Source organism: Monodon monoceros, unplaced genomic scaffold, assembly GCF_005190385.1.
Source record: "Monodon monoceros isolate NGI ecotype Baffin Bay Population unplaced genomic scaffold, NGI_Narwhal_1 Super_Scaffold_12, whole genome shotgun sequence".
NCBI lineage: Eukaryota > Metazoa > Chordata > Mammalia > Artiodactyla > Monodontidae > Monodon > Monodon monoceros.
Genome location: NW_021703768.1, coordinates 165,388,344 through 165,412,339, shown reverse-complemented (window position 1 = coordinate 165,412,339; position 23,996 = coordinate 165,388,344). Strand labels below are relative to the sequence as shown.

The 23,996-nt window shown below is 56.3% G+C and overlaps 2 protein-coding genes, 1 long non-coding RNA gene and 1 other non-coding gene across 13 annotated transcripts; 1 reads left to right on the top strand and 3 right to left on the bottom strand.

Moving 5' to 3' along the window:
• The first annotated feature begins 8 nt into the window (after positions 1-8).
• LOC114892352 lies at positions 9-1,811 on the top strand. Its single transcript, XR_003792707.1, has 2 exons — positions 9-191; positions 1,434-1,811. It is a non-coding gene; the product is annotated as an uncharacterized LOC114892352 (long non-coding RNA).
• On the bottom strand, positions 1,496-16,501 carry TNPO2 (transportin 2). Of its 9 annotated transcripts, XM_029217156.1 has the most exons (25): positions 15,005-16,499; positions 13,602-13,713; positions 12,867-12,942; positions 12,635-12,784; positions 11,803-11,909; positions 11,581-11,714; positions 11,407-11,488; positions 11,208-11,330; positions 10,983-11,101; positions 9,990-10,050; positions 9,724-9,889; positions 9,355-9,507; positions 7,827-8,052; positions 7,452-7,623; positions 6,884-6,970; positions 6,698-6,805; positions 6,442-6,600; positions 5,832-5,919; positions 5,548-5,646; positions 4,877-4,972; positions 4,438-4,543; positions 4,045-4,144; positions 3,891-3,965; positions 3,647-3,774; positions 1,496-3,563 (listed from the first exon to the last, which is right to left on the bottom strand). In XM_029217156.1, the coding sequence occupies exons 2-24, from the start codon at positions 13,698-13,700 to the stop codon at positions 3,667-3,669; spliced, it is 2,694 nt and encodes an 897-aa protein (XP_029072989.1). In that variant the 5' UTR covers positions 13,701-13,713; positions 15,005-16,499; the 3' UTR covers positions 1,496-3,563; positions 3,647-3,666. The 9 variants fall into 9 exon arrangements, with proteins under 9 accessions (XP_029072989.1, XP_029072986.1, XP_029072988.1 ...); XM_029217153.1 differs by lacking the exon at positions 15,005-16,499 and having other exon boundaries at positions 1,501-3,563; positions 4,438-4,513; positions 13,602-13,970; XM_029217155.1 differs by having other exon boundaries at positions 2,983-3,563; positions 3,647-3,965; positions 15,005-16,501.
• On the bottom strand, positions 7,698-7,767 carry LOC114893519. Its single transcript, XR_003792937.1, has one exon. It is a non-coding gene; the product is annotated as a small nucleolar RNA SNORD41 (small nucleolar RNA).
• A 3,110-nt stretch (positions 16,502-19,611) lies between the features above and the next one.
• Positions 19,612-22,753, bottom strand: TRIR (telomerase RNA component interacting RNase). 2 transcript variants are annotated; one of them, XM_029218617.1, is made up of 3 exons: positions 22,332-22,750; positions 20,354-20,431; positions 19,612-20,049 (listed from the first exon to the last, which is right to left on the bottom strand). In XM_029218617.1, exons 1-3 carry the CDS (start codon positions 22,680-22,682, stop codon positions 19,942-19,944), a joined length of 537 nt encoding a protein of 178 aa, XP_029074450.1. In that variant the 5' UTR covers positions 22,683-22,750; the 3' UTR covers positions 19,612-19,941. The 2 variants fall into 2 exon arrangements, with proteins under 2 accessions (XP_029074450.1, XP_029074452.1); XM_029218619.1 differs by lacking the exon at positions 19,612-20,049 and having other exon boundaries at positions 20,355-20,431; positions 22,355-22,753.
• Positions 22,754-23,996: the final 1,243 nt, after the last annotated feature.

Genomic DNA, 23,996 nt, shown 5'->3' with positions numbered 1-23,996 from the left:
GGGGAAACTGGCCGCAGACTGAAAGCCAGCTCCCTGGAAGGGTCTCGTTCTTCAGCCGCGTCGGCCCCGAACTGGAAAATGCAGATTCCTGGTTCCTGCGTTTTTTAAACTAGCATCTCTGATGGTGCTGATGCAGAGGGCCAGCGGACTCTGGTTTGAAAAACACGCCCTGTCGAAGGCACTTCTCACAGGTGACACTGACCTTACAGATAGAAAACCCCTTTTTCCTGGTTCGCAGTCTGGGCATGCTAGTGACTCGAACTCCTGTTCTTTTCTTCCGGAGCCAGAAACAAGCAGTTACACTGCAGAGACCTCGGTGAAAGTTAACTCTGAGTTACCCAAAATCCTACTGATAAAAACAGCATCTCATTTACCGACAGCCTCTTTTGAGCCAGGCAGTGTTAACGCACAAATTCTAAGCAGCACTAGCTGTTCCCTCCCCCTTTTTTCTTTTTTAATTTAATTTTATTTATTTTTGGCTGTGTTGGGTTTTCATTGCTGCGCACAGGCTTTCTCTAGTTTCAGCAAGCGGGGGCTACTCTTCGTTGCAGTGCGCGGGCTTCTCCTTGCAGTGGTTTCTCTTGTTGCAGAGCACAGGCTCTAGGCGCGCGGGTTTTAGTAGTTGCGGCTCACAGGCTCTACAGCCCAGGCTCAGTAGTTGTGGTGCACGGGCTTAGTTGCTCCGCGGCATGTGGGATCTTCCCGGACCAGGGCTCGAATGTGTGTCCCCTGCATTGGCAGGCAGATTCTTATCCACTGCGCCACCAGGGAAGTCCCAGAGTACCCTACTGTCAAGACTGTGACCATTTTCCATAACGTTTTTTCTCCTCTCCCCGCTGTATTTTTCTCTATGGGACATATCGCTGTTTCACTGATTAGCTTTCCTCTCACTAAAATGCACACACTTGTTAAACGGAAGTTGGTTGTGTGTCAGCATTTCAAAAAATTTTCCCAGTTTGATGCAGGTGATGCTTGGGCTGTACTGAGGTTGCAGCAAGATTTTATCCTGAGGCCTGTGCGTCCCCAGATGAGCAGTTTCTCATTTGCCTTTAACTGTTGCACATATTTACCTATGTCCCACAGGCTTGGCGCTGAGCATTCTACAAAAATGTCTAACCTGCCCAGCAATCCAGAGTTGTGAAGTTAAAGATTATAAGAATGCTGCAAGGTCTTGCTCCTTGCCACTCAGTTTAGTCTTTAGTAGATGGGGATCTTGAATCTGGGCTGTAACACTAATGGGTCCCCTTTAGTGAGCTCAGGCTCTAGTGAGCTGTAATTATGTCCCAGAGACTGCACTGCATGTGTTACGTTACCACATTTAATCTTTTTTTTTCTTTTTTACCACATTTAATCTTTAACCTTACTTACTTCCCCACTCCCACAATTATTTCCTGACCTGATTCCTGTGCATCCCTATTTCTAAAACTTCCCAGGCCCCCCTCGACATCTCTTCTCTACTGCCAAAGCCCAGGACACAAGAGGCCAGATGGAGACCAAGGGTTTCACAAGAAACTGATCTTTACTCAACAAAGTTCTACACAAGTGGAATCTCACGCCACCTTGGCGCCAGTCCCCAGCACAGCACGGTAACAAATGGACAGACCCTGGGAGCCCGCAGGAAGAAGAGGATGAGGGGGAAGGAGGGATGTGGGAACGAGAGGGACTGCAGATCGAGGCCAGTCAGGGTCCGCAGCCCTGCGCAGGGGAAAAGGTTGAGAAGCTGAAACTTCGTTGTGCAAAAATCAACAAAAAAATAAATTAAAAAATTAAATAGTTTCCTTAATTAAAAAAAAGAAAAGAAAAAGAAAAAAGATAACTAGAACCAGGCTCCCCTTCCCTGAAGGTGGTTGGAGGCCCCCCATCCTGGATGGAGAAGGGGTTACCAATCCCATCAGACAGCCAATCCACACACCCCAAGACCCAGCAGAGGATGCTCCAAAGAACTGGAATTACCAGAAAATTAAATGGTATTTAATTTTTTTTTCTTTTCTTTTTTTTACAAATGGCTTCCAGAGACCTGCTGGAGTTTCACAGCGGGGGAACCAGCTGAGTTTATGGAATGTGCACCAAGTGCCCCTGGAAGAGAGGTGGGGCCTGACCCTGTCTGATAGACACAGGGCTGTGATGAGGGTGTGATCCAGTGCTCGAGAGGGATGCATGGAGCAGGCCCCAGAATGCAGGAATCCAGTCAAACCCCCAAAACCGCAAAAAGAGGCCCCCAGAGAAGTAGAAAGCAGGGAAGAGGAAAACGACATTAAGGGGGCTTCAAGGCTTGGTTTCAGTTTTGAGGCCAACTGGGAAGCAACCACACCTCCTCTCTCTAGGGGAGCCTCTCCCACTGTGCCTGCATCCCCAACCAATCCCAGAAGTTTCCCTAGGATCGCTACCCCAATCTGGTGGGGTCTTGGGGCCTACTGGGAGCTGTGATGATCAGGAAGTCCCAGGGCCAGAGTGGGGTAAGGGAATACAGCACCCTTCCCTTCCTCCAAGCCTTCGGTTTCCCTCTTGCTGGCAAAGCATAAGCCTTGGTTTTCTATCACCATCAATTAAATGCCTCAGCCTCGGCCCTTGTGTTAAAACCCAGGCCTGGAAGAGGGCTCTCGGAAGCAGAGAAACGGACTGCCTTTGAAACAGACTTGCTTATGGAGAGACACAGGGGTAGATGTCAGCAGCTCTGGCTGCCCCCAACTCTCCTCGGGGAAAAAGTTCCAGCCCAGCATCTTCGAAAGTCACTGGAGCACAGGGGAGGGAGAAAAGGGCGACCTCTGGCCAGCCCCGGCCACTTCGGTGGTCCCCACTCTTCTGGCTGGGACGGGACAAGGAGGGAGACACACTGGCTGAGGCTGCCACAGAGCTGGCAAGAAGTGTGCGGAGCAGGTCCAAAGCGTGTGCGTGCTGACTGGGCGGCCCCAAGGTGGCCGTCCTCTTCCCCCCCACCCGCCCCAGGGTCCCAGCGGAGGTCCCCAACCCACCCAGCCCTCCCTAATCACCGCCAATTCCGGCAAAACAGCAGAAGCTTCTTAAACTCTAGATGCAGGTTACACGGAAGGCCTTACGAGTTAACTCAGGGGTTCACTAATTCTACTGTCTCCATGCAGTCGGGGAAACGGTGGGGCGGCTGGCCCAGCCTGGCTGGCTGCAGCGCCCGCACATGCGTGTAGCCACGTGTGTACGTGTGAGTGTACGTGTCTCTACAAGGACCCCCCTCCCCACCTGCTTTTCCCTTGCCTCATCCTAAGCCGGATTTGGTCGGCCGTGTTGATTCTTCCCTCCCACACGTGGCTGGCCCAAGTAGGCTGCCTGAGGTGACCCCAATTAGAGCAAGGGGCCCTTGCTGCCAAGAAGTCCCACCCCCCTCCCATTTATAGGATGAACGTGGAGGCCCCACCCACCTGCCCACCCGCTGACCGGCCTATGGCCGGGTATGGCAGGTAGATGGACGGGGAGGGCGTCTGGATTTGGGTCCCACTCACTCCTCCCTAACCCCCCTCGACCAGGGCACGGCGACTTCTGGACGCAGCGCGCTCCCCAGCAACCCCTCTGACGACGACGCAGACAGAAACCTGTGAGGAGAGGAGAGGGTCAGGGCCTGCGCCCCTTTGGCCCCCACAACAGCGCCAGCCCTCTCTGCACACGGCCTCCTCACCTGGCAGTCGCAGTACTCATCTAGACCCCGTAGAAGGCAGCTAGCCTCTCCTTAAGCAGCGGTGGGAACTGCTCTGAGAACTGCTGCCAGTTTTCCTCCCCAACTTGGTCTTTGAAGCCATGGAGAATCTGCAGCGAGGGAGGGGGTGAGGGGCGCCCCGGAGCGGAGCAAGATGAAGATGAACTCGGTCTCTCCCCACCCTGCCGCCTTCCGAGACTAGATCAGGGCCAAGCGGGAGCCCTACCTTATAAAACATGTCCCGAAGGTCATCCTTCGGGCTCACCCAGGAGGCTACAGCGTCGCAGAAGAAAATAAAGTCCTGAAACGTGACGGATCCCACGTGAGGGGCCGTCCAAGCCCAGCCCCAGCAACTTCCCTCAGAGCCCAGCTGCCCCAACCTGCACAACACCCCCGGGGTTGACGCCTATCATCATGCAGATGCCTCGGAAGGCCGAGTCCTTCTCCTCATTGTCCCTGATGTTCCTGAGGGATGTGCACCTGTGGGGAAGGTAAGCAGTGGGGAATCAGCCAGTGGGCCTGAGGCAGGATGTACATCTGTGGGGGACAGCAGGGAGTGGCGGGCCAGTGGGTGGTGGGGCTGGGATGGGACATGTATCTGTGAGGCGTGGGGGAAGCAGGAGATCAGGGCTCGGTGGGGCTGGGTCGGGCATCCACGGGTGGGCAGGGTAGGGGCTGGGTGGGCACAGGCGAGGGACTGGGTCGGGCCTGTCCCACCCTCCCCCCACCGCCCAGCCCACCGTACGGCAGGCCCCACACAGGTGGGCACACACCAAGGCCGGATGAACTGCTGCAGCATGGGTGCCACCTCCTGTGGGCACACGTAGCCCAGGCGGCCGATGGTGATGGCTGGAATGGCAGAGGGACTCGTCAGGCGACCTGCAACCCCGAGCGGCCCCGGTACGTGGCAGGGCCTCTAGCACGAGGCACCAGCCCCGCCCCACGGGCCCCAAGAGAATAGCTCCTGCCAGCTCCCTGGGCCCCCAAGCTTGGCCTGGTCAGGGTCTCCTCCCCGCCCCACTTGGGTCTCTCCCAGGTCTCCCCCGAGGCCAACATCTTTCTTAGGCCTCCTCCCATAGCCCCATTCCAGGTCCCTCCAGTCACCCTCCCTGGTTCTTTCCCAAGGCCTCTTGTCAGCTACCCTCCCAGCCAGGACACCCCACCTCCAGGAGGCGGGCAAGGGAGCGGCAAGGGCCCAGGCCTGGGGCCCACCTGTGTTTTCCAGCAACGTCTTGGGCGTGTTGGGCCGGTTAATGATCTCCACCAGGTTGTTGAGGACCATCTGCACGTAGGGCTGCATCTCTGCCCCTGGGGGACAGGCCAGTCAGAGCCCCACACAGCCCACGCCACCCACACTGACCTGAGTTGTATCCAGACACTGGCCAACCAGTGAGGGAGCAAGCAACCTTCTCTGGCTATCTGCTGCCCAGGCTCCATGGCCAACCAGAGACAGACCTACACCCTCCCAACACCAGAAGCTTCCCTGGCGTCACTGCTGGACACCAGGGTGAGACCACACCACCCAGCCTCCCTGTGGGGTTAGGCAGAGAGCAGAGAAGCAGTGACAGTCTCCCAACCAATCCCAGGGGGCCTTTCAGCCAATTGCTTGGCGGGGAGGGAGGTGACAAGTAGTCCAATAAGTACAGGCCTCCTGTCCTGTGCCTCTTTGGAAAAGCCAATTACAGATGGCCTTTCAGCCATGTGTCCCCATCTCGGATGAAAATGCTCAGAGGTGTCCCCTTGTCCCTGGCCAATTGGAGCCTTCCTCAAGGAGCACCAGGGCCCTCTAGAGGGAACCTGTCAGTTAGAGCCAGATTCCTGGGCCCAGGCTGGGAACAAGCCAATGGGGAGGGACAGGGCCTGCCCAGCTGTGGGGCACTTACCCATCTGCATGCAGATCTCGCCAATGGCCCAGGTGGCATTGTTGCAGACAGAGATGAACTCGGGGTTCAGGTTGGTGCCCAGGATGGGCATGAACTCAGCTGGCAGGGAGAAAGAAGGGTGCTGAGCAGGAGGGCCAGCCAGGGTAAGCTTCTGACACTTGCGGGGCAGGCCCCGTCAGACAGTACGAATACATCCCAGTGCAGTCACAGTCCTCCCAGGTCATCTCTCCATCACTTGAGGCCAGGGCTGGGGTCATGGGGTGAGGACGAAATGGGGGTCGTACCGATACAGGGCTTGACATGGATGAAGCAGGCTTTGGTGAGGTCTCCCAGGAGGGCGAAGGAGCTCTGCCGGACCTCAGGCATCGAGTCCTGGGGGTTGGAGCAGGGTCAGCGTGGCCAGGCTCCCCTTCCCCCAACCAGCCGGGATCCCAACTAACCCCTCAGAGCAGGGCAGCTAAGGGAACAGTTCCTGGAGCATGACCTGACCCTGCCACTTCCCAGTGCCAAGGCTACAGGCCCCATCTGTACATCTGGGACTCGGGGCATGTGAACGAGAATGCCCAGCTCGGTACCACTACAGAAGAGAGCACCTGGAACTGCTGCCCATCCTCAATGCGCTGGGGGGTAGGGGCGTGATATTGGAGGGGCTTGTGCTTTCACATTTCCTATTTTCTACTTTTTAATTTTCTACATTGTTAGGTTTTTCAATGAGATTTTACATGTCTTATTTGAATCACTTTTAAAAATAATTACAAGCTTTTTTTTTTAATGGGTCCTTTCTCCCTGATGTCCTCAGGGCATAACCAAGGCCCTGAATCCACCCAAGGCAGCCCACAAAGGCTGCTGGGTGTCACCATTGTCCACTTAGAGGCCCGCGAGGGGCCCACCCACCTGCATGCACTGAAAGAGCAGTGTCATGATGTTGCTGCGGGCTACCAGCTGCTCCACGTGCCCGCCCAGGCCCTCAGCCAGGCCGCTGAGCAGGTCCAGCGCCACGATCATGAAGTCCTTGTCAGGGGCCTCGTACTGCTCAGGGTGCTGGGTGTACATCTGGGCACAGAAGGGGGCAGGCAGGTGAGGGGAGTGGGCCCAGTCTGGGGCAGCAGCAGAGGAGCGGGTGATGGGGTGGTGCTGGAGGGATGCTCACCATGGCCTGGGCCAGTGTCTTCTGCACCAGGGTAACACAGCGCTGGTAGACGGGCTCACAGTAGGGCAGGAAGCCACTCTGCAGGGCAGTGGCCACTGACGACAGGCACTGGCAAGGAGGAGGGCAGGAGAGGTGAGCTCAGGTGGGTGGGACGGGGCCTCGGGAGAGGGCCTGGAGCTCACCCACCTCCAGCAGAGGGAAGAGGTCCTTGTCTTCATCCTTGAGCTCGTTCCACTTCTGGATCAGCGGAGGCATCAGCTTCTGGATGTATTCCTGGAAGGGGAGCAGGAAGTTGGGGCTCCCTGGGTGTGGGTGGTGGCCTGGGAACCAGCAGGGTTCCCTGTGACTCAGAGGTGCCCGTCATCTGAGCAATGAGGTCTAGGCTCCTCGCTTTGGTTCATGGGGCCCTGCGAGGCCTCGCCATCCAGCCAGACCTCCAGGCCCTTCTAATTTACTCCCTTCTCACCCATCCCGAGCCCCACTCCCACCCCCCTCCTGCCCCTTGGAGCCTGAGTCAGCTCTTCCTGCTTCCTGCAGGCCCCTGAGCTCCCCCGGCACAGCACTTACCACGCTGTCTCATAACTGTCTGTCTCCCCCACTAGACTGGGAACAGGGCGAGGGCTGGGGGCCGGGTCTGTCTGTCTGCCTGTCGAGGTCATGGCCACGTCCCTGGCGTGCGACACGGGTCGCCGCCAGGTCACCGGATGCCAAGGGGCACAGGGATCGGGAGGAGGGAGCCGCTGTGGGGTCTCACCGGCTGGTTGAGGTGGTGGCCCACAGAGTCGGCCAGGGTGCCGATGGCATCGTAGAGGATGAGCAGGTTCTTGTGCTGGTACTTGCCAAAGGCAAAAACGAGGGTGTCCAGGATATAGCTGAGGTAAGGGACCAGCTCCGTGCAGGCCTCCTCCTCCAGGGTGGCGAAGGCACTGGAAGGGGGAAGGGGTTTAGCAAGCAGCCACGGGCAGGGCTGGGCTCTGAGTCGGGTCAGAGAGGGTGCACTCGGGATCAGCCAGTACGAATACGTGAGAAATCAGTACAATGTCAGGGGTCATGAGTATCATCACTTCCCAGAGAGCAGCCAGTGGGGCCAGGTGAGGTGAGGGCTGTGGGGCCAGGGGTCGAGGTTCACCTGCAGGCCGCCTCCTGTACCCTCTTGTTGCCATCCAGGATGCGCTTGAGCAGCTCTGTCATCAGAGGCTTGAGGTGCATGTCAGGGGGCTGGCTGACCACCCAGTGGGCATAGCGGCTCAGGGTCCAGCAGGCGATGGAGCGGACCAGGGCCTTCTTGTCTGATAAGCACTGGATGAGGTGCGGGATCAGCTCTGGCAGGTAGGGCACCATGCCCTGCATGCAGCCTGCAAGGAGCCGGCACAGAGGCAAGGCTGAGCCCAACTGGGCTGGGTCACATCCACCCTCCTGGGGAGAGGATCAGCCGCACCTGACAGATGGGGAAACTGAGGCTTGGAAGTTAAATAACTGGCTCAGAGTCACAGAGCCAGTGAAAGGCAGGATGGGGATGGGAAACGGCATCAGAGCAAGACTTTCCTCTCCATCAGCTCCACCCCATTCCAGGGCTTGTGATGTTTTTATCTGGTCACTAGTTCATTCATAGATGGCCAAGCTGCACACTGACTTGGGCTTTATGGGCAGTAACAACGCAGATGGACAGAAAGGACCTTTCCTTTGAAACCTTTCTTGGATGTTTGTGATTTTTCTTTTTCTACTTTACATCTTCTCTTTTTAAAAACCCTTAACTGTGTCTCTCTTTTCATTACAGAACACAGGTAATAAATAGCACACCCTCTGATAATCCCAAGCCATGAGATCTATTTTTACCAGTTTAGGGTCAGTTCCTTGAGATCTTTTTCCCATTATATATGCAGAACACTTCACATAGTCTATTAAAATACATATGTGCATTGTGTAACGTGTTATGTGTCCTGTTAACATAAGACCCATTACTTATTATATGAGGAAACATTTCCTTAGACAACTTTGAAAAGCTCTCCAGGGTGAGGGCTCCTGCTGCCCTCTCTGCTTGTTCTAGCAGGCCTGGATGCTGAGGGGGTTGTGTGTGCTGCCTGTAACAGTTCTGCAAAGCCCTCTGGTAGTTCACGCTGTACACCCCATCCATCGGGACAAGGGGAACCTGGAAACCGTGTCAATACAGCACAAGCACACCGTGTGAAGTTTAAGGAAACACCACTGCACACTTCTGATTCTGGCAGGCCAGCCTCGCAGCCAGAGCAGGTTTGAGGCCCAGCTTCACTCTGGGTGACGAGGGAAGTGCCGTTGATTATCTCTGCACCTTAGTTCCCCCATCTAAGAAACCCACCTCCTCAGGTGGTAGTGAGCCCGCAGGACAGGGCTGCCTGCTGTGGGGCAAGCACTGCAGAAGTGCCTGTTTCATTGTTGCTGTCATTATGCTTATGGCCTGTCATGAGAATTAAGGAGAGAGCTTGCTTTCGGGGGTCCCTTTCAGGCCCACGGGCTGAAGGGAAGATTCAAATCCCAGAGCTGTTTGGAGTGGGGTGAGCAGGCCTCTGGAGAGAACCTGGGGATGGCGTCGCCCCCCACAAGCCTGCCTGGGCCAGCCCCAGTCTCGCACCAACGTGGGGATCAGAGGTCAGGCGCAGCCAGGCTGGCAGGTCACATACCCTCAGCAATGGCGCCCAGCACCAGGATGCCCGACTCCTTGACCACCCACTCGGGGTGGAAGAGGAGGCCCTTGAGCAGGGGGAGTAGGTGGGGCAGCAGTTCCTCCCGGAAGACGTTAGCCAGGACGTCCAGTGCAGCCGCCGAGCACTTCCCTGGGGTGGGAGGGGAGATGGGGGGAAGGGGTGGCGGGCTCAGGGAGGCACATCAGGCAGGCCACCAGCCCTCCTCTCTGTGCCCCCCGGGATGAGAGATCATGATTAGAATCTTCATGATTTGCTCCATATAGGCTTCTGATTCCCTCCTGAGAGGGGAGCCCGGGGCTTGCTGCCCCCTACTTCCCGCTTCTCACCCCAGGCCCGGCCACTTACTCAGATTCCAGTCGGACAAAGCATCGTCGTCGTCATCATCCTCCGCATCCTCAGAGCCATCAGGCCGCTCGGCCTCATGGGGCAGCGTCACTGTGCGTGACTTGTGGAAACGTGGCTTGATATCCTGCTCGCTGTCAGGGACGGCCTCGTCCTCCTCCACATCCCCCTGTGGAGCCAGGCAGATGGCTAAGCACCACAGAGGCCCCCATCCCCAGTGCCCCAGCCTTCATCCCCCTGCCTGTGCCTGGTGGTCAGCCCTAACTTACCTTGAGCAGGATGATGTCGATTTCTGAGTACTTCATCCCATTTACCAGGATAGGGATCAACCTGTTGGAAAAGAGGCTGTTAATCAGGATGCAGGGGCCCCAGAGGGGGCTTACAGCCTGGGGAAGAGGGAAGAAGGGGGGAGGGGAGGAGGTCAGGGAGCCAAGGGGCCGACTGCACATGCTGATCCTAGTTATGCTACACCCACTCATTTCCCTTAGTGGGTACTATCTCAGCCAAGTCTCAGCCACTGTAACTGGGTCAGAGCTGACACTACTCCTAGCTCCACAGGAAGGTTCTGGACCCAGACCCCTGGCCACTCAGTGAATTCCCGACCCCTGAATACACTGAGAAGCTTGGAATAGTGCCTGACCCCTAGCACACCATAAAACAGGGACATGTGGCCCTGTCACCAGGCACTTCCCTAGGATGGGGCCTGGTTAGGGGACCAAACAGGCAGGGCAGCCTGCCCCCTCAGCTGGAGCCCATGCACCTTGGGATCGGAGATTTTCGTTAGAGCCCTCACTGACTCGGGGATAGAAAAGTAATCCAAGTTGGTCAAGGAGAATCAGCCCTAGGACTTTTGCGGAGATACTGCTTGAGAGAGAATTTCTTTACTCTGAGGCTCCTGAGCTGGAAGGCTGCAGAAGGCCACAGTACTACGACGAGGGAAGGCTGTGCCTGAGAACAAAGCCAACATAGAGGAAGCAGATCTGAGACCAGACAGGCGCCTTTCACATCCTTTGAGCACCTGGATCCAGCTATGCCTAAAGCCTCTGTTGAGTCTTCACTTTTTTCCACCTATAACTTAACCTAATTTTTAAGTCATTAAAGCTACATACTTACCGTTTGCAAAATAAACGTGCACAGGAATAAAAGTAAGCCGAGATACAAGATGTGGACTGAGGCTAGCGCAGGAGCTGACCGGAAGGAAAGGCATAGGCATGGCAAGGGGTGGAGGCTGGGGTGGGACAGAGGGCAGAAGCAGCACTCACTGGACCAGGTGGGAGGCCAGGACTTCCTTGCAGATGGGCTGCTCGGCCAGTGTCAGCCAGAACTCGCAGGCCTCAAGGGCCACGTTCTCATCATGGTCCTGGGTCCTCTGCAGCATGTACTGGGGTGGGATGGGAGAAAGGCTAAGGCTTGGCCCGGCTAGGGGTGGATCCCCACCTGCCTCCCACCCCTCAGCGCACACGCGGGCTGGCCCTGGCCAGGCGCACCTGGATAATGCTGTGCATGTGGGGGATGAGCCTGTCGATCCGCACTTCCAGCAGCATCACCAGTGCACGGCACACGTTCTTCCGCACCTCAGGGTCATCATCCACGGCCAGGGCGAACAGATGCTGCAGGGAAGCCGGGGTCAGCTGTGGCTGGGCCCTCGGCCCTCCCCCTGCTCCCCTCCCCAGCCCAGTGGCCCACCTCGATGAAGGTGTCGATGTTGTCCATCAGTGCCTGGGCCCGGTCCATGATAAACTGATTCACACAGGCGATGGCATGGGACCTGGCAGGGGGCAGGCGCACGTGGGTCACTCCTGACCCCACCTGTCCCACCTGCTCCAGGCCCCCTGCAGGCCCCTGGGGAGCCGCACCCACCGGATCTTGGGGCTGCAGTGCTTGAAGAACTGTAGGAACTTGGGAATCATGATGTTGAGGGGCCTGTTGAGGGCATCGCTGTCCAGAAGTTCGGATGAGTCTTCGCAGATCTTCTGCAGGGCTCCGAAGGCTCCCTGAGTGGAGGGGAGCAGGCACATGGGTGTGGGTCCCGGTCTGGCCCCAGCTCCCGCTTAGGCAGGCAGGCCATGGCTCGTCCCCTACCTCACAGGTGTTGTAATCCTCCGAGTTGAGTAGGTTGCACAGCTGGGGCAGCAGCTCGGGCCACATCTGCAGCTCGCCCTTGGAAGCGATGGTGGTGATGAGAATGCCTGGGGCGGCCAGGAAAGGACGCTGCCTCAGGCTGGGTGCAGGCCTGCCTGGCGCCCCAGCCCTCGTTGCTGCGCGCTCACTCCAGACACACACTTTCTGTGCGCTACCGCCTGTAACCCTACACACTCTTTGAGATCCTCTGAGTCTTACTGTGAGCCAGCCCTGTTTCAGGCCCTGGGATGCAGCACAGAACTAAACACAAAATCCCTGCCCTTAGGACCTGACTATCTAGTGAGGGAGGCTGTGAGGTAAAGATAAATCAGCAAAAGACCTGGGTGGCTAGATGCCAAGAGATAAGGGAGGAAATAAAGCAGAGAAGATGGCTAGCAAGTGCTGAGGATGAGGGTAGCAATTTTTAATTGGGAGGCTAGAGAAGGCCTTACTAGGTGACACCTTGATATCTGAGCAAAGACCTGAGGAGGTGAGGGAGAAGCCATCTAGGTTCTTTTCTCAGAAGTGAGAACAGCTGTTTCAGGAGGGAATGGTTCAGAGCATGGACCTGACCTAGTCGCTTCTGAGCTCTGCTACTTGCCAGGCAAATCCCTTAACATCTATGTGCCTCAGTTTTCTCATCTGTAAAATGGCAGTAATAACAGTACTACACTACCATCCACGGTGCTGGAACATTCTGTGAATCAATATCCTTAACACACTGAGAAGTTTCTTGGCCAAGAGTGACAGCTCAGGGCATCATCACAGGCTGACTCCCGCTGCACCCTCTTACCTATGGTGGCCCGGATGAGCGAGGAGGCATCGCCGATGTTGTTGAGACATTCCTGTTTGATGAAGTCGGCCACAGGTGGTGGAAAGCTCTGGTAGTGTGCCTTCACGTTGTTCTTGAGGATGAGGCCACTGAGAGAGCGAGTTGGCTCATCTGGGGGAAGAGGGCTGAGGCTCAGGGAACCACAAGGGAGAAAGTGGGGTCAGGCTTGTGTGGAGGGACACCAAGGGCATACCTTCTGACTTGAGTCTGGTCAGGACGAATATCAGGTAGTTGTTGAAGTCGGGAAACTGGTTCAGTTGTTTGAGTTTCTGCTAGGTTGTTAAGGGTCTTGGGTGACAGAGGTCTTCCCCAGGCAGAGCCCCCTTACTGCCATATAGCTGATACTACTTCTGACTATGGGGATGAGGCAACCAGCTCCTGGAACCCCACCTGTCAACCCCCATGCCCAGAATAACACAGCATTTCAGGCACATGAGATTCATACAGCGGGTGGGGGAGCATGCCTGAGCTTCCCACCACTCCTGAAGATCTGGCCAGAGCAGGAGAGGGTTAGCAAACTCAGCGCTCTCTGAAGTTGGCAGCTCCACTCACTAGCAATCCAATGTGGCATGGTTTTTTTTTTTAAAAAAAAGAAGGGAACTCACACTTTCAAGTGAAACTTGCTAATGGTTTAAATAATTTAAAAGTTTAACTTACAGCATTTTAAATGACCAATTGAAAAAAGGAAATTTTACCCATGAAATTCAACTAAAGCCAAGCACCAGCTAAAAGTGCCCCCTTCTCCTGCCAGGCCACATTTCCTCTGGGAATGGGACCCAATAATCCTAATCCTTAATTCTCTGCCAAGGCCTGCTCCTGCCACAGCAGAAAGAGTCTAAGAATTAGGGAGTAGACCCCTTCCTCTCTGGCCTTCAGGAGCTGCAGATGTCTGCCCCGGCCCCCCAGACCCGGAAGGAAGGAAGGATACATCCTGAACGATGCGCTGCGTGGCTGTGTTGGGCGACTGCGAGTCTTTGAGCAGCTGCAGGACCTGCTGCAGGCCCTGCTCGTCTGGCTGCCAGTCCATGGTGCAAGGTGAACTGCGGGGGTAGGGGCCAGGATCAGCGCTGGATCCCAGGGGCTCCGTGTGAGTCCCGGGCTGAGCCCCCGCAGAGGTGGTGGCGTTGGTAGCAGGGCGGGAGCGTCCTCGGCGGACAGAGGGAGGCCGCTGATCCACGCCCGCCCAAGTGCGGGGTCCCCGCCAGCTGCGCCATCCACGGCCGCGCAGTCGCGGGCTCGGGAGCGCGGGCGCGGGTATGTGGAAGCGGGCCATGCGAGGTGGCGACGGGACCCGGCGGATCCTCATCCCACCCAAGACTGGGCCTTCAGCCCACCGCGGCCCATGCCGCCGCCCTCGGCTCCGGGCCCTAAGACTTCCACTTCCCTCGAAGCTGCTAGGCGAGGGCCCAGCCACCTCCCCATCCAGGGGCCCTGCCCCAGAACACGATAGCGCCCCAGCCCCCGTGGTCTCTCCCGTGCCGGCACGCAGTCCAGCGATTCCCCTTAATCAGACCCAAAGCAGTCTCCAGACAGGTCCCTGATGCCTCTCCGCAGGAGAGTCAACCAAGCCCACCTATCCGGCGACAGAAGGCCCCTGGACGGGTCCCTGTCGCTTCCTCAATCAGGTCTGGCAAAGCCTCCCCCCACAGCGCTCCAACCCCCCGCCTCAGTCAGCATTAACTCCTGCTAACGGGTCACTGCTGCTTCCCCCAATCAAGTTCGACCAAGCCTCCCACCACCTCGAACCGAAAACCCTCTTCGTCCGATCCCTGCGGCTACCCCCAATTAGACCTGGCCGAACACTCCCCGGGGCATTTCCTCCAACTGATCCCAGCGACGCCTCGCAGTCAGACCCAGAAAAGCCCTCTAGGCCGAAGTCTGAAGCCCTTTCCCTATCAGGGTCCAACAAGCACCCCCCCAACTTTTCAATGCGGCCTCCCCCAACCAGACCCAACCATGCCCCACCGAAACAGCCCCCTACACACACCCGATCCTCGCGACGTCCCCCAATCAGTCCCTAAGCAGTCCCCATACGATTCCCCCAATCAGAGCCCCTCCAGCCCGACCCCAGACGCCCCACTGGCCCGATTCTCGCGGCACCGGGACCTGGCCCGGTTCCGAGGCCCCACCCCCTAAGCCCGGCTCGGTTCCCCCCTCCCCCGCCCCGGCCCATTCTCGCTGCCTCCTCAATCGGGCCCAACCGGGTTCTCGGCCTTTCTCGGTCAGGCGCGGCCCCGACGCCCGGGCCGCGCGCCGCGCAGGCCTGAAGCCCTGCGGGGGTCGACGCAAGCCGGGGCCCAGCCGGTTAGGGTCCGGGTGAGGCTCACTTACCCGGCCTCGGGCAGCAGCAGCGGGGCCTTAAGCCGCGGCTTCTCCTGAGACTCGCGAGGAAGGAGGGAGCCAAAGACAGGGAGCAAAAAAAAAAAAAAAAAAAAAAAAAAAACGCGGCCGTATATGAACTGCGGAGGCTTCCGTACGCCGTTCAAACTGGCCTAGAAGAACCAATCAGGAGAAACAGCCGTCGCACGTGGCCTGGCACCGGGAGACCTAGGCCCAGCGGAGGCCGGGTCACGTGACCGAAGAGATGACGGCTCTCTAGGCCTCTCTGGCCGGCCGGTCCTCCCACCATCTCGTTTTCTCAGCCTGCCTCAACGCCGGCCTGACAGGAGCTCTTTTCTGGAACTAGGAGTTTGGTGGCGCGTGGGACTTTTTGGTGTATGGTGGACCTGGAAACGCTTCAGTCAGAGCCACCTGCGACTTTGTCACCCCTCCTCTAAGAATTTAACTGTGCCTTCCTTCCTCCATCCAGACGGTACTTGGGAGGAGTACATGTGCGTGCAGAGAAAGAGTGGAGGGGACTGAGCCTGGGGTGGACTTTATACCCGAGACAAAGGAGGGAAAGTCAGACAAAGGGAGTGCTTGAGACGGGCTGGGTTCCTGAAGAAGCCTCTGCCATATTTTGCGTTATTTATTTTCTAGTACTGTTTGACAACTTTTAAAAGGATATAAAAAAATAAACCCACGAGGATATAAAATTTTAAACGAAATGAACTAATAAACGCTAGAGCAAAAGGCCTGTCTCCTTTCGTTCCCTGAGGCTGAATGAGGTGAAACAGTTAAGGAAATTTAGGTAAGGGAAGGAAGATGAAAAAAGACATTCCGTGATTCTTGTGCCGTCTGAGGACAAAGTAGGGCACCCCTTTTCTTTCTCTTAAGAGTAAAGCGGAGTAGGGAGGAGCATGAGCGTCCCCGTTCCCCCCTCCCCACGTCTCCGCCCTCCTGACAAAAAGTTGGGCGACCTTATGCCCCTCGGAGCTTTAGTTTCCCCAGTTGTCGAATGGGTATAAGAATAGTTTGCTGGGTTTGAGATAATCCAAGTTAAGCATTACAAGACCTGCAGTAAATTGTTCTTCAAAAACGTGGCTTTTACTCCGAGGCTCAAGGCCGTCCTTTTACCGTATTTGGCTCCTCCCTAAACCAATATTTACTGAATTCACTGAATCAACTAGGGCTCTAATCCCAAAGAACAACCCAGCCCTGCCCTGAGGGACGTTTTGGCCTCGGGAGAGGCACAGGTCAATTCTTGCCCCAGCCTGGAGGAGGGGGACAATTTTCTCAGTCCACTTGCCATTGGCAAAGTCAGTCCTGGCTCCGTTCATTCATGAAAAACAGGTACCTAAGCCCTCTCTTGCCGAATACTGGGGCCGCCAGGGTTTTGGGAAGGGTCAGCTGGCGCCAAACTCCACTTCAGGAGTTGGGATCCCTAAAGTAGCGGACTGGATTCCCACCTCAGCCGGCTCCGCTAGACAGGAAACCGGTTTGAGGGACACGTGCGGAGAACCGCCGCCTTCGCATGCGCAATGGTCTTCCCTCGCGCATCGTGAGGGCCTAGAACTACAAATCCCATCTTGCCGTGCGCCCGCGTCGCCGCGCTTACCGTCTCTGGCTGAGACTCGAATTTGAGGGGTTGGAGAGCTCCCTAGAGTTGGGCGTTGAGCAGAAGGAAGAGTGAGGCTGAGGGGCTGGGACGGGATCTGGGGGTTTCAGGAGAGGATGCGAACCGCAGTTTTCTGCTCACGGTTGGGGGTTGCCTCAGACAAGGGTCAGGTGGGGAGCGAGTTGGAGATGCAGGAGAAAATTAATGCTCACCCCCTACTTTTAATATGTCTAGTGTCCAACGGCCCCGAGCAGGCCTCGGGGGAGAGAGGAGTTAGGGCAGAATAATGTGACCCCTGCTGCCTGTATAGTCCACAGTATTGGCCCTCGTGTGATCACAGATCTTTCTTCCTCTCCCCTGATGGTGAATTTCAGTACTGAATCGAAAATCAAAAAAAAATTTTTTTCCCCGTATTTATTATGCACCTACTGCCTTTCAGTGTACAAATGGTATTCTCACAACAGCGCTGTGCACGGCAAACTTACTTCAACTAGAAGCGCTCAGTGCAAAAAAGAAACTCAAAGAACTGATGCCCAACCGTGAATCTGAGATGGGAGACAAAACACCTCTCAGTTTACAACAGCCTCCCTGCCTGATCATCTCATCACACTGCACCTTCCTATCAAGGTATTTCTCAAACACGGTCCCCAAACACAAGCCAATTGCTTCACCTAGAGAAGCAATAACAGCCACTTTGTCAGAGTTAACGATGGCTGTATGAACAGTGCCCTTACTTTAGAACTTCACTCTACAAGGAGCTTCAGTATTTTATCCCTACTTTATAGATGAAGAACCTGAACCACAGAAAGGCTAAATGACTTGCCCAAGATCACACAGCAAACAGACACCAGAATAGTTTGAAGCTGGGACTGTGTGACTCACCAAAACCTGAATTTGATTCTCCTCCCTCTTCAGACTTTCCCCAGGTCAGGGCAGGTGAGCTCAGTGAAAGGAGGTGCTGGGACGCCATCAGCTCCCTCTGCCTCCTGATACTCCAGAATAGAGGCTGAGCTGCTGCAGGGGCGACCTACTTCTCCCACTTATGTTTCTTTTTAAAGATCCAGAGGCTGTGGGTGGCTTTGAGGGAGGAGGAGGTAGAGTTGGCTCCATTGGCTTCCTATGTCCTCTCCCCCACACTACATCCCCAAGGTTAAAGTCACACTTGGGCCAGCTCAGCATCCTGAAAGTAGGAGGGAAACCATTGAGGTGATGTGGAAAATAAACCAGACAAGGCTTACAGTGTGTTAGCAGGAAGTGAGGGGGGACATGTTGCCTGTTCCAAAGGCTGTTTGCTCACTCTTCAAGCCGGGCGTGGTTTCAGCTCAGGGTCTTTGCACCTGCTGTTCCTTTAGCCTGAACACTCTTCCAAGAACCATCTTCACTGCCTGCCCCACCCCCTTCGGGACTTGAAACAAATGGTGTGGCTATTCCCGACCAACTTAAAGTTGCCATCTCTCCCACTCTCATCACAGTCCCCCTTTCATGCTTTTTTCCCCCGCCACAGAATGTATAACCATGTGGTGTTCTGTATTTTGTTTCTTGTCTGTTTCCCCCAACCAGAATGTTCGCTCCACTAGGACAGAGAGTTTGGTGTTTTTGTGCTCAGTATTTGGAATGCCCCACAGCTCCACAGGCTGAATCTGGCAGTGTGAGGCTGGGTAGGTGCTACCTCAGCCCTCCTCCCCCTGCCTCTACGGGTGGTGGAGGGCCAAGCACATGGTTACCACCTGATCCTCAGAGTCATGATGCTCTCCTGTTGTAAGAGGGTTGGGAGCCTGGCCCTAGGATGGGCAGGAGTGCCGAGCTGCTCAGCATTCGTGCCTGAGAAGGCCTGGGAGATGGGCCCACAGCTGGGGGGCCTAGATGTTGCTCCAGGTCTAATAGGTTTGAAAAGAGGTCAGGAGGCAAGGGCATCTTAAAATATTTGTGGGCTCCAGGGAAAGCAGGCAGCCAGGCAGCCTTCAGCTCCAGCAGGATGAGCAATGAGGCCAGGAAGACACAGAAGTACAAGGAGTACTAGAGGGGCACTAGGGGCATCAGGTTTCCTTTAGGATACCTTGTCCCCTGATATATCAACTGTCATGTTCTGCAAGGTGGGACAAACAAGCCCCTTCCCTGGAAGGGCTACAGGTAGCTGGCAGGACAGAGCAGCCCCATGGGAATCCAGATCCTAGTCCTCTTTACTTCCTCCACTGCCAGCACCCCATCACCTCCCCTTGCCTGATCATCGCCTGGCCTCCTCCATCTCCCAGGTTCTGCCCAGACCCCTTCAGCCAGAGGGATCCTGTTAAGACATACTGAATAAAACACATCATGTTGCTCCTTACCTCACAACCCCCCCAAAGGTTTCTCACCCAAATTCTCACCCTGGCACACAAGGCTCTGCATATAATCCACCCATGCTCCTCACTCAGCCAGCTCCGGACATAGGGGCCTCCTCAAAGCTGCCCATAAGGGCCAGGCACTCTCCCTGTCTTTATGCTGGCTGTTCACTACCCCTGGGACAGGCTTTCTCACCTCCCTCAGGACTCTGGTCAGATGTGTCAACTAAAATAAACCCCTCCCTGCAGCCTCTATCCTGTCCTTCGCAGTCACCTCCCAGAATGGCTTCCCCCTTTCATCTGTGTCTGTTTCCTTCCACAATGGCAGGGAGCATGCATGGTCTGTTCTGTTCACTGCAGCAGCCGCAGGGCCCAGAAAAACCCAAGCACACCAGAGGTGCTCAGTGTCTTCTGATTTGAACAAACTGACAGCTTTGGCCCAGCCCAAATGGGACTGTGAAGAGACACTGAACAAGAACACCCAACAGTGGGGGGAAAGTCAGGGGTGAGACCTGAGGAGAGTTCAGGCCTACAGGAGGTGATGCACCCTCGTTCTCCCCCCACACCCTCCCATATCCCTCCCTCACTGGGCCAGATCCAGGCTTTGGTGGGTGCAGTGCCGGCCATGAGGGGAGGGCTTAGGTTGGAGAACAGCAAAGAAGGCAAACCAAGCACACAGCTCCAGCACTAGGTCAGGTTCTTTACTTCCCAGAAGTGATGGCTAAAGGGAGGGAGGAGAGGATGAGAAGAGGAAGACAGAAAGAGCCAGAGAGAGGGAGGAGCTGGGAAGACAGGGGACAGTAAACCACTGTTCTATGAAGTCTCAGGAGGCAAGTGCTCAAGGTAAAAAAGAGTCCTGGAGAATCGTCCGCAGCTGCAGCAGCTGCGGGAAGCATCTCGGTTTCCTTCTGTATATAAGTCCTTGGGGGAAAAAGGCTGCCGCGCTGCCGCTGCATTAAATAGTTATGTACATCGCAGAGTCCCAGGCCGTGGGCAGGCAGGGAGGGGGGTCATTTCACCAGGGGCCGAGTTTTATCATCATCACCGCACTGGTGGGCTTTGTACTTTTTCACCTCTGCCATGTACTTGGCCCATGCATCACCTTTACTTGTTAATACCTGTTGGGGGGAGGGGAGGGACACACGGGGGTTGGGAAGGAGATGCCAAGGAGGCCAGGAACCAGGGTCAGGACTGTCCTGAGACAGCTGACCCACCCACAGAGTCACCGCAAAGGTCTTGGGTGTGAGGCAAAGATATGGAGAATCAAGTTATCTGGGAACTTTGTTGAAAGCCCTCCTCCCCCACCCAGTACACCCATCCAAGGGCTAGATACTGAGGAGGGAGGGACAGGGCACCTGGGCCAGGAACTGAGGCTGGGAGGAAAAGGCAACGTGGGCGGCCCCCCACACCCAGCCTGCTCACCTCATCCTCCGTCTTCTGCTTCTTGGCTACTATTCCCGTCTTGAGGGCTAGTTTGTTCCCGCCTCTGCGCTTGCCCACCTGGGTGAAGGGACAGAAGACTGCAACGGTTACAGGAGCCGGGGCCCGCCCTTGGCGGCGCTGAGGCCCACTACACCTTCCTAGCCCGGCCCGGTGGCCCGTCCCGACGCCGCGCCCAGCTCCACCAGCCGGCCGACCTGCGCAGCAATCAGAGAGGAGCACACGCGACTCAGCGCCTGCCCTGGGCCCATGATGCCCAGGCAGTCCTGGGCCCCCGGGCTGCCCTCCCAGGGAGAGAAAAGAATTCCCACATCGGTGGGGACGAGCACTGTCCTCACCCTCCCCTAGTAGAAACCACACAGACAGCAACAGCTCCCTTTATTGAGCACTTACTGTATGCTAAGCCCTGTGCCAAGTGCTTTGGATATACTATCTCCTTCCACTTTCACAGTCACCTTACGATGAAGGTTACCATCCCCATTGTAAACATGAGGAAACATCTCTGAAAAGGAGAAGCCTGTACCATGGATCATGCCAAGAGCAAGCAGTGGAGCTGGATTCAGGGTCAGGTGTGTCTAGGCCACAGAGCAGCATTCTTAACCACCAAGCGACACTGTTCCCCTCCACGTAACCGGGCCTGGCCTCTTTGCGGGTGCTCCTGCAAACAGCCCCTTGATGAACAAATGAAACAGGCAGCGACAACTACTGCTATTCTCACTCACAGAGGGGCACTCGGCCTCCACCCAGTTCTCACACCAGCCCAGGTCCTGCCACTTCCCCTTCCTCAAACATAAGTCTTGCTCTGAACTTTCATCCTGGTCCTGTTTTCTCCCACACACTTGAGGGTTTCTTGTGCCCCAGGGGCTGCAACAGGCTTTACAGACATCCCATCCCTATCCCTCAGCCAGGCATTAAGTGACCTGCGCTGCTGGGACTATTCTCACACTTATTTTTGACGGATGAAGAAACTTGACCCCCAGTTCGTTACTCTCACACCACACCACACTTTTTTCTCCATACCACAGGAATCGCTCTCAACACCAGAGACAAAGCAAGCTCAGAGTTGACAATCAATGTAGGTACCATTTCTGTGGCCTAGAGTTTCTCAATCGCATGTACTAGTGACATTTTGAACTGGATCATTTTTGTTCGGGAGGGGGAGACGGTTGTTCTGCGCATTGTAGGATGTTGAGCACCATTCCTGCCCTCTACTCATAAATGTCAATAGCACTCCCTCCCCCAGTTCTGACAACCAAAATATCTCCAGACTTTGGCAAATGTGGGGATGAGGTGAGGGGAATCGTCCCTAGTTGAGAACCACTGGTTTAGCCCTTCCTATAAGAAAGGCCCAGTGCTAATCACATCAGAAGATGCGATGATGCCCATTTTTACAAGCAGGGAAAATGAGGTTAGACCAGATCAGATGCCCCAGGAAAGCAGAGATGCCTGTCATAATCAACACATCATACCCATCACCTAGCACACTGCCCAGCACAAGGTAAGGTGCTCAATAAATGGACAGTGGACGAATGAGACTCAGGGAACTCAAGCAAATCTCCTAGGGTCACACAGTAAGCAGTCTGAGTCTCTCATCCACACAGCTCAGAGTCCAGACTTGACTATGCCCCCCATCCCCATAGTGGGAGATGGTCCCAGTATCCAAAGTTCGGGATTCCACTCAAACAGGAATCCTGGTATCCTGGTTTCCCCATCCTCGGAGCGCTGTTTCCAATGGAATTCCCCCCAGCTCCCAGTTCTTGCGGGCATACTGCGGGGGTCCCCACCTCCGCCCCCAGACCTCTCTCGTCGAGAATCCAGTTTCCGAATCCTCAGCGGGTGACCCGGACGGCTCCCTCATCGGGGTCGGAGGGTGGACCTGGATCCCGCTCCCCTTTCTCGAGCCCGATTCCCCCTGCCAAGGAAGGCCCTGGTGCCCGCCCCCACCCCCGCGGCTCCTTACGAAGCTGAGCGTGGGGCCCGGGCCGCCCTTCCTCTTCGGATCCCCGGGACCCGCGGCGGCGGCGGTGGCCGGCTGGTCGGGTCGCTGCGGGCCCGGGGGCGGCTCTTCCTGCCGCTGCCGCTGCTCCTCCTCCATCTTCCGCTTGAACAGCTCCAGGAAGCTGCCGTCGTTGGCGAACAAGTTCACGCCGCCCGACACCGGGCTCGAACCCGCGGCCGACACTTCATCATCCCCGCTCTCGGGCGACGTCCCGGGCCCGGACTCAGCCCATCGGCTCCCGCCGCCGCCGCCGCCCGCGGGGCCCGGCGCCTCCCGGCCCGGAGGTTCCGCCCGTCTCCCTCGGGCAGCCATTTTGTCGCCAGGTACCTCGCAAAGGATTCCGGGAAGGCCGCTCCGGGCCCGCGCTTGGCGCCAGACTTGCCTCGTCCCGGGCAATGCATGCCGGGAAGACCGGTCTGGCCCTCAGGCATCCGCAGTGGAGGCGGGGCATGAGGGGCGGGGTGAATGAGGAGTAAGGTTTGACGCTACGCGCCGGCGGGCAGACGCCCCGCCCAGCCCCGCCCCCGCCCCCGCCCCGCGGATCGTTAAAGCCCTGCTAGACTCCCGCAGGCGTTACGCAGAGATGGTCTCTTCCTGAATGAGACTTTTGTCTGCGCCTGGGGCTGTAGCGGGCTCTCGGAGTGAGGTTCCCGCTTGGGACTTAGGGGCGTATTAGCTTTTCGGGGCTAGAATCCACTTCTGGCACCAGGGATAATCTCAGTGAGGGGTGGGACCTCGCCTGAGGCTGTGTGCTCAGCTGACACGTCGGAAGCTGGGTCCCTAACTAGGACTAACTAGAGGGCATATCTAGCCTGGGCCCCCAGAATAGAAATGGTAGTGTCTCTGGATTGGGTACCTGTCTCTGGGGTGGAGCTTTTATTTGGGAATAGAGACACAGCTGACTCCAAGGAGCGGGGGTCCCCATTTGAAAGTCAGGGTATTATTACTATTATTATTTTATTTTATTTTTTTTTTTTAGTCAGGGTATTATTTTATGTGCTAGAGTACTCATGAAACCGCGGATATTTCTAGGCTGGAGTCTCCATCTAAGAGTGTCCGCTAAGGGCCTGGGACCCAGCCTGTATTCCTGCCCAGGGCAGAGTTTCAGAGAATTGGCTGAACTGGAGTTTCCCCTCGGACAGAGAGCAAACTGGAAGGAGGTTTTCGGGAACAGGGTCCCTTCTACGACAAGGAGCGCAGTTGCAAGTGTTGTCCCTGCCCTGTCCTGTCCTGCATGGGGGCTCAGGGCTCACTGGACAAGGATCTGCGGACCTCGCCCACAGCAGCCCCGGGACCGTCTCCAGCCAACTAACTGGTTCGTTTATGATTGGTTTGCGTCAGGAGCCCGGTGGTTCCCAGCCAATTGAATAACAGAAGAGACGGGCCTGAGGCGGTGTTGGAACCCAGGTTGGAGAATAGGGGGGGAATGATCGACATGAAATTGAGCCTATGGGGTCAGGTCAGGGTGGACCTCGGATCTAACTTCTTGAAAAAGGTATCCAGCGGGTGTTTGGCCGGTTGCTAAGGAGAGGTTGGCGGCTACCGGGACCTGAGAGTGATTGGTAAAAGTAAGAAAAGATGTAGCCAATGAAAGGAGCGCTGCAAGACTTAGGGGCCAATCAGTAA

Excerpts from the sequence above, each read along its gene's own strand:
- TRIR (XM_029218617.1), bottom strand. The coding sequence starts at position 22,682 with ATGGCTGCCCGAGGGAGACGGGCGGAACCTCCGGGCCGGGAGGCGCCG. Across the intron at positions 20,432-22,331 it reads CGGGCCCCACGCTCAGCTTC|GTGGGCAAGCGCAGAGGCGG; the intron begins GTAAGGAGCCGC and ends CCCTTCACCCAG. Across the intron at positions 20,050-20,353 it reads AGCAGAAGACGGAGGATGAG|GTATTAACAAGTAAAGGTGA; the intron begins GTGAGCAGGCTG and ends TCCCCCCAACAG.
- TNPO2 (XM_029217149.1), bottom strand. The coding sequence starts at position 13,979 with ATGAGGATCCGCCGGGTCCCGTCGCCACCTCGCATGGCCCGCTTCCAC. Across the intron at positions 11,102-11,207 it reads ACATGCACAGCATTATCCAG|TACATGCTGCAGAGGACCCA; the intron begins GTGCGCCTGGCC and ends ATCCCACCCCAG. Across the intron at positions 9,890-9,989 it reads TCGACATCATCCTGCTCAAG|GGGGATGTGGAGGAGGACGA; the intron begins GTAAGTTAGGGC and ends CTGGCTCCACAG.